The sequence below is a fragment of the Martes martes genome (genome assembly GCF_963455335.1).
Source record: "Martes martes genome assembly, chromosome: X".
Taxonomy (NCBI): Eukaryota; Metazoa; Chordata; class Mammalia; order Carnivora; family Mustelidae; genus Martes; species Martes martes.
In genome coordinates this window covers 21813983-21824708 of record NC_137897.1, presented here as the reverse complement: position 1 = coordinate 21824708, position 10726 = coordinate 21813983, and the positions used below count along the sequence as shown (strand labels likewise).

General features: G+C 39.9%; 1 protein-coding gene across 1 annotated transcript; it reads right to left on the bottom strand.

Moving 5' to 3' along the window:
• Positions 1-502: 502 nt before the first annotated feature.
• On the bottom strand, positions 503-2186 carry LOC308359934 (melanoma-associated antigen B10-like; the record flags this gene model as incomplete). Its single annotated transcript, XM_080831266.1, is given in 3 exon segments — positions 503-1593; positions 1596-1609; positions 2137-2186. Coding segments are annotated over 3 exon segments (1134 nt in total). The 5' UTR covers positions 2166-2186.
• Between the last annotated feature and the right edge of the window lie 8540 nt (positions 2187-10726).

Below are 10726 nucleotides of genomic sequence, written 5' to 3'. Positions count from 1 at the left end.
TATCTTTTTCCAAGTAATTCAATAAAATGGAAAAATTCCCAATTTGTTCTATAAAATAGTAAAACACTTACTCTTAAAACTCATAAATGTCAATAAATGTGTGATTTACACCATTCACAAACTCAGATTCTGAAGCTAGTTAACCCTTCTATTAAACGGAACAATACTGGGGTGCCTGAGTGGCTTAGTCAGTTAAGTGACTCTTGATTTTGGCTCAAGCATGATCTCAAGGTCATGAGATCAAGCCGTGTCAGGCTCTGTGCTGGGCGTGGAACCTGCTTAAGATTCTCTCTCTCCCTTTGCGCCTCCCCGCCATTCTCACCCTCTCTCTCTCAAAAACAAAAACAAACAAAAAAAACACTTAGACAAATATCCAGATTACTAGTAAAACAGGAACACAAATGTGTCATGTACTCTCTTATCTCCAGGCTCACCCTAATCTTTCACTAATGAGAACATGAGCTGTTCTCTTCAAACACATAGTAATAACCTTCTTCAAACTTCACTTGGGGCAGGAGAAGCTGCTGGCCATGGCCCTGGAGCGTGCATTTGCCTTAGCAGCGGTACAAGCCTTGGCTACAACTCTGGCTCGGGCTCGCTCTTCCTCATCTCTCAAAGCCTCTTCATACCAGGTTGGGAAGGCACTTGGGACGGTATTATGGATCTTGGCCACAAACTCTAGGACTCTCATCTTGCTGGTCTCAGCGTGGGCTCTGGGACCCCACAGGAACTCATAGCGTGGAGGATCACTGTCGGCCACCTGCCGGTACTCCAGGTACTCTTCTTTCACCCAATCTTCGGTGATGAGCTTCCTGGGATCCCCATAGATGAAGTTATTCATTCCATCATATAACCCCATCATATTCAGCACTTCCCAGACTTGCTCCTCAGTGGCACAGTTGCCCTTCGTGAAGATCACGCCCAGGACAGTCATCAACAGGCCAGTCTTGGGCACACCTTCATTCTCATTTACTCTCCCATTATAGCTGGATTCCAATTTGTTGACAAGAACATAGATGTTCCTATTGGGATCCACTTCCTTCACGTCAAGGCCAAACACCAGCTCCAAGTGCTCAGAGGCTTTCCAGAGGATCTCGTGGAAGTGATTCTTGTAAATCTGGATTACATTTCTCAGCATATCTGCCTTGGTAATGGGCTCTTTCATTTGATACTTGTACAGCAGGTAGTATACCAACATAGCAACCTTCTTATCTATAGGACCTCTGGGCCAGTGCTCAGTGGTATCCCTGGCCTGTGAGGCACTTGGCTTTTCCTCCACTTGATTTTTGGCACCTTCATTAAATCTTGTGTTTGAAGCAGCTTCAGCAGTAGTGCTGGTGGACTGGACTCTGCCAGTAATTTGAGGATTACTGTGTGTTCCTGTGGCAGGTGAGCTCTGGGAAGCATCTTTGAAATGAGGAGATGGAGATGAGGAGGGCTTTTCTTTCTCTGGTACAGTAGCCTGAGCATCCACCAGACGCCCTGACTCTTCTCGAGCCTGGCGGCGTTTTTCACGGGCACGAAGCTTACTCTTCTGGCCCCGAGGCATGATGAATCTGGTCAGAGAAGCAGGCACGAGCGTGAAAAAGACTACAGATGATTCAGTGAACTGGAGGAAAGAGGATGAAATGGTGTGATATCCTCTAGCAGGGAGATACCATCTTGGGCTTTATCAACAGCCATCCCTCCAGGTTTCCTAGAAGGCTCTACTCTAGGATCCTTCACGGCTCCCCTTCTTGGATTAGCCTTTACCCTGAGGACTCTGGAAGTAACCAGAGCTCACCTTGGGCTGAAGCCTCCCACCCCTACCTGAGTCCTACTGGAGCTGATACAGGATTTGGCAAACCTAGTCTCTGTGGTGCCTCCCCTGTTGTGGAGTAGGGGTATTTCTGTTCACATTCAGTGTCATTACCTTTACTTCTTGCAGGACCTAAGGTCCTCTGCTTAACTGATTTGATGCTGACCCCTCATTTCAAATCCCTCACCTCCCTGACATCCTGGAGAAGGACCTGAAGGAGAACCACATCTGAGCACCTCTGCCTAAGGGTGTCCTGAGATGACAGCAATGGCAAAGCTATGTGGACCTTCCCCATCCTAAGATAATTACGGTTCTCACTCCTCACTTAGAGTCCTCACCTTGGCCTCTTGCAGGGCCTAGGACTCATCTCTTGGCTGATCTTAGACCTATCCCCTCATAGCAAGACTCATATTTTTGAAAGGTTTGAGAAAGAGCTTAGGAAGGACTCAGTTTAATATACTTTACCCAGGAACCCCTTTGAGGGATGATATCCCATGGAGGGCTCTGTGAAACAGGCTCTGTTCTGTGATGAGTGGTCTGCTCAATGCTCAATGCTCAGATTGAGCATTACCGTGGCTCCTCCCTTTGACTCTTGATTCCCAGGTATCCCCCCTTCCACTGACCTGAGGTCTATACAATCACACCAAGGGTCTCATCCACCTGATATCCTGGAATATGCAGTGGGGGGGGGGGGTTGGGTGGGGGAGACAGAGGGGGAAAGGGGGAAGGGTGGAGAGTCAGAATGCAGATCTCCCCAAGGTTTTCCACACACACACACACACACACACACACACACACATATTCACAGTGGAATATTATTCAGCCATAAAAAATAAAATCTTGCCATTTGCAACAACAAAGATGGACCTTGAGGTGCATTACACTAAGTAAAATGAGTCAGAGAAAGACAAATACTATATGGCCTGATTTGTATGTGGAATCTAAAAAAAAAAGAGCTCAAAGATACAGAGAACTGATTAGTGGTTGCCAAAAGCAGGGGGCAAAAGCAGGTTGCCAAAAGCAGGTGGGTGGGACCACTGAGGATAGAGAGACATCTTAGCCTCATAATCCTGGTAAGGATCCACCTGAGTTTAAGCATCGGAGGCACTCTTTGGGGCCCCTTTTGTCCTGAGGGAGGAATTCCCCTCAGTCCTTGTTTAAGGTTATCAATTTCACTCAAAACCACCCCTAGGACTCCCTCCGCTTACCTGAATAGTATAGCCTTAAACCAAGGCTCTTATGTACCCCTCTTCCCCCAACTAACCAAAAGGTGAAGCGAGGGGCACCTGGGCCCTACAGTCATACTAAAAGCCTCCAGGGGCTAACAGCAGGGGTGGGGCTCTTTAGGGCCTCCACTGTTCTAGGGAGGCTGTTTCTCCTAGACATAAATAGGGGTGTTTGTCAACTCCTGGTAGAGCCTCGGACTCCTTCCTCTGATAGTCTGAAGCAAACACCCGAGTCAAATATCTTCACCTCTTGGGGTCTCCCAGGGCTGACAGCAGGGGCCCGGAACCGTGGAGCCGCCTCTGTTATGGGGGAAGGGAAGTTCCACAGAATTCACACAAGGTCCTTCATTGACCCCTCCGATACGAACACCCCGGGTCCAGTGCTATTATTTCTCCGAGTTCTCAGAACGAGAATTCAGAGAGTATTACATCGGTTTATCCGATGCCTGGAACCTTCTAGAGCTGACAGCAGGGACAGGACCGTGTGGTCTTAGGTCTTTCGATATAGGGGGATTCCCTCAAACCTTACTCAATATTCTTATCTTACCTGGAGTTGAGCTTGGATTTCTCCCTTGGCTGCTCGGACGCCGCCCTTCTCGCATAAGACCTCTCCTCCCACAGACCCCCAAAACGGAAGTCACTGTGCGTATATCCGGCTATTCCTGGGGGCACCCCCAGGGAGAGCGATTAGGAGCGCAACTCTGTGGTGCCCCCTCTGTTACGGTGTGAGTAGTACCGAAGGTCTTCTTGCGAAGTAGGTCCTCATTTCAGCTCCTGGTTCATTGATTAAAGGCTCCTTAGAAAATATCACTGCCTCTTGGTAAACTGGGCAGTTTGTCAGCTTAAACTCTTGCAGATGGTGGGTCCGTGTTCCAGCCAATGTGTGAGATCGAGAAGCTGCAGCACAAGGTAGGGGGGCTAAGATTCTGAGATGTCAGAGAAAATACGTAGTGATGATAGGATTTCTTTACTAGTCAAACAGACTTCAGGGAACTTTCTGTTCAAAAAGATCTACTTGCTACAGGAGAGAGGCAGATCTGCATAACTTTGTGAGACCCAGGTATTTTGATGTATTTAATGTTGAACAGTGTAGCGAAATTCATTTTAGTTTTGATTTTCATTTATAATACATATAAACATATTCTAATAATTACTGCTTTGTACGACAAGGCTCTTCATATTACTGTATTTATCTATACACCAGTTTTTTTAAGTCCTTATTGACTTAAATAATCCATAATCTTTTCCTTTGGATTTTCTAAATGATGATCATATTTGCAACAAGTATTTCTATTTCTTTTTACTATTCCTAACTTTTATTTATTTTTGTATTCTTATCCTCTGGCTATGCATTCTGATCCAGTTTTGAACAGGTAGAGTTGGTAACATACTGCTATGATTTGCTCCTTACATTAATGCGAATGCTACTAACATTTCACATTTTTAAGTTTGTTTGCTGTAAGTTTTAGGAGATGGAAGTTTCCTTCCAGTATTAGTTAGCTAAATGGTATCCTGCATTCACGTGGAATTTTTTTTCAGAAATTTTTTCTTTACTTCAGTACATGATCAAATGCCTTTTAAATCTTATCTGTTAATGTAGTATTTTAGGCAGTTTTTTCTAATGTTATATTGTTATATTTCTTAGATTCAGCCTCTTTTTTTTCTATTTAATTCACTGCTATATTGAAACTTATATGAATTTATTTAGGATCTTTGCCTGTGTGTGTGAGCTTGGCTTAAGTGTTCTGTTTTCAAAGTGTCCTCAGCTGATTTTCTTATCAAGGAGAGGTAGACTAGGAAAGGAAACAACAGATGCTGGCGAGGATGCAGAGAAAGGGGAACCCTCCTACACTGTTTGTTATTTGTTAGAACTTGTTCCTGACCACCTTGTCCTGAAACTTGAAAGTGACTGAAACTTGGAGGATAGTTTCAGTTTGTATTTCTTGTTAATAGTTTTCTATTTCTGTTTGAGCCTCTTGAGTAATTAATATTTTTTTTTCTAAATGATGGTCTATTATCACTTGGGGTTTTAAATTTAATGGCTACATATATATTATATTTATTGTAGAAAGTTTCAAACACATATAAAAGTAGACTGAATAGTATAATAAAACCAATATACTTCAATCATCCACACACGGCCTACCTGGTTACATTTCTACCCATATCTACTCTCATCTCTTCCACTGAAATTATGAGAAATAAATCCTAGATGTGATGCCATTTCATCTTTAAATATTTAAGTATCTATTTCTAAAAGATAGGTATCCTTTATGAAACATAATTGTTCAATTATACACATCCTACCTTAAAAATAATGTCATCAAATGTCCAGTTATTTTTCACATTTAAAAATGTGCCTATTTAAAAATGCTTTTTTCTTGAATCAGGATCAAAAGTCTATTCATTGTCATTGCTCTTTATGCATATTAATTTGTAGATACTACACCCCCCACATACACATATTATCTATTTTCCTTGTCATTTTTTTGTTGTTGTTGAAAAAAAAACCTCGTGTTTTGTCCAGTTTTATATGGCATGGGTTTTGCTGATTGCAACACTGGTGTTCTTCTCCCTCTGTACTTCTTTAAATCAGGAGAAGTTTCATCAGATTAAGGTATAGTTTTTTACTCTCTCTTTTTTTGTTCGGAAAGACTTCCCATAGGTGATATTGTGAATTTCTATCATAAGGAACCTAATGTCTGTCTTCTTTTGTGTTCATGTTCACAATCTTCGAAGATTAGCATATTTATCCATTAATTAAGGGTTGCATAATGTTAATTTTGTATTTCTATCATTTTTTCTGAGTTTATTAGATGAAATATATTTCTGTGCAAAAAACTATCCTTATTCACCATTTGATAATTAGTGTGAATAATTACTTATAATTTTTAAATTATAAGTATAATTTATACTTATATTTTTAAATTCCTTCTGTACCTATATTGTATACGATATTATTTAACTAATATACTTACTTGTGTTTCTTTTGTTTTTTGATGATATTTACAAAACTGTCTGTTATATCAGTTATATCAGGCTTTTGTTAGTTGGCTCCACTGTCTTCTGATTCATCATTTCTGCATTTCATTATTTTCTACATTCTATTCTTTGGGTTCAGTATGGTATTCTTTCTCTACTTTCTTGAAATTTTTGCATGTTGTAAATATTTCCATTTTTTGTCCATTGAGATTTTAATTTCAATAACTATATTTTTATTTCTAGTTATTGTTTTCATTCTTTTTCAAATAGCCTACTCTTTTTTCTTCTAATTTCTTGTTCTTATGGTCTCCATGCTTTCTTTTATCATTAATGGACTTTATTTTTTTATTGAAATATAATTGACATATAACATAATATTAGTTTTAGGTGTACAGCATAATGATTCAATAGTTTGTATATTGTGAAATGATCACCACAGTGAGTCTAGGTCACATCCATCACTACACATAGCTACCGTTTTTTTTTTCCTTGTGATGAGAACTTTTAAGATCTGTCCTTTTAGCAACTTTCAACTATGCAGTACAGTATTAACTGTAGTCACCATGTTGTACATAACATCCCTGAGACTTATTTATTTTATAACTAGAAATTTGTGCCTTTTGACCACCTTTGCCCATTTCACCCACCTGCTTTTGGCAACCTGCTTTTGCCCCCTGCTTTTGGCAACCACTAATCAGTTCTCTGTATCTTTGAGCTCTTTTTTTTTTAGATTCCACATACAAATCAGGCCATATAGTATTTGTCTTTCTCTGACTCATTTTACTTAGTGTAATGCACCTCAAGGTCCATCTTTGTTGTTGCAAATGGCAAGATTTTATTTTTTATGGCTGAATAATATTCCACTGTGAATATGTGTGTGTGTGTTTGTGTGTGTGTGTGTGTGTGTGTGTGTACCACATCTTTTTTCCCTTCATCCATTGATGGATCCTGAAGTTGTTTCCATATGTTAGCTATTGTAAATAATGCTGCAGTGAATATAGGGCATATATCTTTTTGGGTTAGTGTTTTTATTTTCTTGCAATAAATACCCAGAAGTGGAGTTGCTGGACCATATTGTAGTTCTGTTTTGAATTTTTTCAGTAACGTCCATATTGTTTTCCATAGTAGCTGCACTATTTTATTAATAAATGTACTTAAGACTATAAATATCCCTCTGAGTACCACTTGGGCTGTTTTCCACAAGTAACTCTACAGAGTTTTAGGTGTAGTGCTGGAATTTTCTTGCAAGCTGAATACGTCTCTGCATTTCTTATCTTCTTAGAATTTTTTGGATACACAGACAATACTAGTGAGTGCAGAAAATTATTTTTGAGAAGAATGTGAAGAAGAGAGAAATAGAATTATTTAGAGAAGGGCACGTGGATGGCTCTGTGGGTTGAGCCTCTACCTTCGGCTCAGGTCGTGATCCCAGGGACCTGGGATCGAGCCCCACAGTGGGCTCTCTGCTCAGCAGGGAACCTGCTTCCTCCTCTCTCTCCACCTGCCACTCTACCTACTTGTGATCTCTCTCTCTGTCAAATAAATAAATAAAATCCTTTAAAAAAAGAATTATTTAGAGGAAGTATCAGGGCCCTAGGGGTGTTTTGCTTTGTTTTGTTTTGGTTATATGTGATATATCACATATCACAAGAGACTTGAGTACATTTAATTGTTTGTGACTGAGCTAAATTTTTTCTAGGAATGAAAAGAGGATTCACAGAAAGTCAAACAGTATAATTAGCTAAGTGCAACTGTCAGAAATTATACAGGAAAACAGAAATTACTCTAATTCTATAACTCAGATGGAATTTAATGTGAGATATTGGTTATTCAGGTGACGGAGAGGCCAAACCAGGTAGAGTCAGGCAAACCAATACTTAGGAACTTGAGGAAGTCACTCCCATTTCTAGTGTAGAAGGAGAAACTGAAGAAGGAAGTAGTGTTACAGGAGACTGGGAATTGGCATCAACAGAATCTAAAACCATGGTAACCAATATAATGGGAGTTAGAGCTAGAGCCATGGAGAAGATATAACCATTGAAGGAGAAGCCGCCTGATACAGAGGGATAAGGCTCTTCCTGTCCTTCTGGGCTATAATCTGCTGGTGTCCTTACTGCCTGAACCATGAAAACAGCCAAATTTTGGAGAACTTAGGAATTGGAGCCTACAGAGGTTATCTCCTGAACACTAGAGAGCAGAGCAAGGAAAGAGGAAAGAATTATTTGAGGGTAAGTAAGTACAGGACAGGCTTACCACATTGACAGATTAAAAGAGAAAAATATCTAAGTTGTTAAATATCTGCTCTGTAAAAATCAGTATTAATCTGTGATAAGAAGAGATGTTTTCAAACTAAATAATGGCTAGCCACCAACAAACAAACCCTCTATCAAGCACCATACTTAGTGGAGAAAGAATGGAAATTGGAAATTAGATAAGAATAGCTACTATCACCATTATTATTCCATGTTGTAATATAGGTACCTGCCAGCACATAAAAGGAAAACAAATGAACTAAGAGTTAGCCTGGTAATGGGTATTAAGGAAGGCACAGATTGCATGGAGCACTGGGTGTTATATGGAACACTACATGAAAAACTAATGATGTACTCTGTGGTGACTAACATAAAACAATAAAAAAATACATTAAAAAAGAGTTAGAGACTGGAAAATAAGATGCTTTGGTTGTTACTTCTCCGTAAAATGATCTGTAGATTTAGTAAAATTTCCACCAAAATCCCAACAAGACTTTTCTTAAAAGAAATTTATATATTGTAAAATTTACATGGAAATACAGTGGTCCAATATTAGGTGAAATGACTTTGAAAAAGAAAAGGAAATTTGGGGGACTAACACTACTTGATTTTAATGTGATGAAGTACTTGTATGCAGCATTTATTATTTTTTTATATTTATTTTTAATTTTTTAAAAAATTTTTATTAACATATAATGTATTATTAGCCCCAGGGGTAGAGGTCTGTGAAGGTTTACACAGGTTTTCACACTTCACAGCACTCACCATAGCACATACCTTCCCCAATGCCCATAACCTAACCACCCTCTCCTTACCCCCCTCCCCTCGGCAACCCTCAGTTTGTTTTATGAGATTAAGAGTCTCTTTTGGTGGGCGCCTGGGTGGCTCAGTGGGTTAAAGCCTCTGCCTTCAGCTCAGGTCATGATCTCAGGGTCCTGGGATCGAGCCCTGCATCAGGCTCTCTGCTCATCAGGGAGCCTGCTTCCTCCTCTCTCTCTGCCTGCCTCTCTGCCTACTTGTGATCTCTGTCTGTCAAATAAATAAATAAAATATTTTTTTTTAAAAAAAGAGTCTCTTATGGTTTGTCTTCCTCCCGATAACATCTTGTTTCATTTATTCCTTTCCTACCACCCCCAAGCCCCCCACGTTGCCTCTCAACTTCCTCATATTAGGGAGATCATATGATAATTGTCTTTCTCCAATTGACTTATTTCACTAAGCATAATACCCTCTAGTTCCATCCATATCGTCACACATAGCAAGATTTCATTTCTTTTGATGGCTGCATAGTATTCCATTGTATATATATATACACCACTTCTTTATCCATTCATCTGCTGATGGACATCTAGGTTCTTTCCATAGTTTGGCTATCATGAACATTGCTGCTATAAGCATTTGGGTGCACATGCTCCTTCGGATCACTGCATTTGTATGTTTAGGGTAAATACCCAGTAGTGCGATTGCTGGGTCATAGGGTAGCTCTATTTTCAACTTTTTGAGGAACCTCCATGCTGTTTCCCAGAGTGGCTGCACAGCTTGCATTCCCACCAACAGTGTAGGAGGGTTCCCCTTTCTCTGCATCCTCGCCAGCATCTGTCGTTCCCTGACTTGTTAATTTTAGCCATTCTGACTGGTGTGAGGTGGTATCTCATTGTGGTTTTGATTTGTATTTCCCTGATGCCAAGTGATGTGGAACACTTTTTCATGTGTGTATGCAACATTTATAAAGAACTTTCAAAACTCAATAATAAAAAACAACCCAGTATAAAAGGTTCAAAGGTTTAGTAGGTATTTCACCAAAAGACAGTTATGAGTGAAAAGGAAGCACATGAAAAGATTCTCAACAGCATTAATCATTAGGGTAATAAAAATTAAAACCCCAATGAGATACCATTGCACACATACTAGAATATATATGGTAAAAAGACTGATCATACCAAGCACTTCCAAGGGTGTAAAGGAGCTCTTAAATATTGCTGGTGGGAATGTAAATTCGTACATTCACTTTGGAAGACTCTTACCTCCTAGAGTTGTCGAGATTTTGAAATGCGATAAACGTGAAGCCTTTACCACAGTTTATCAGTTTCTTAAAAAGTGAACCATACACCCACAATTATATCTAGCTGTTATACTACCAGGCATTTACCTGAAAGAAATGAAAGCTTATACCCATGCAAAGATGTATATATGAAAGTTCATAGCATCTTTTTTAGAATATTTTATTTATTTTAGAGAGAGAGAGAGAGAGCATGCAGAAGTGGGGGGAGGGGCAGAGGAAAAGGAGAGAGAGAATCTCAAGCAGACTCTGCATTGAGCATGTAGCCTGACTCGGGGTTAGATCTCACAACCTTGAGATCATGAACACAGCCAAAACCAAGAGTTGGACGCTTAACCCACTGAGCTACCCAGGCATCCTGAAAGTTTATAGCATCTTTATTTGTAATAGTGAAAAACTGAAAATACCT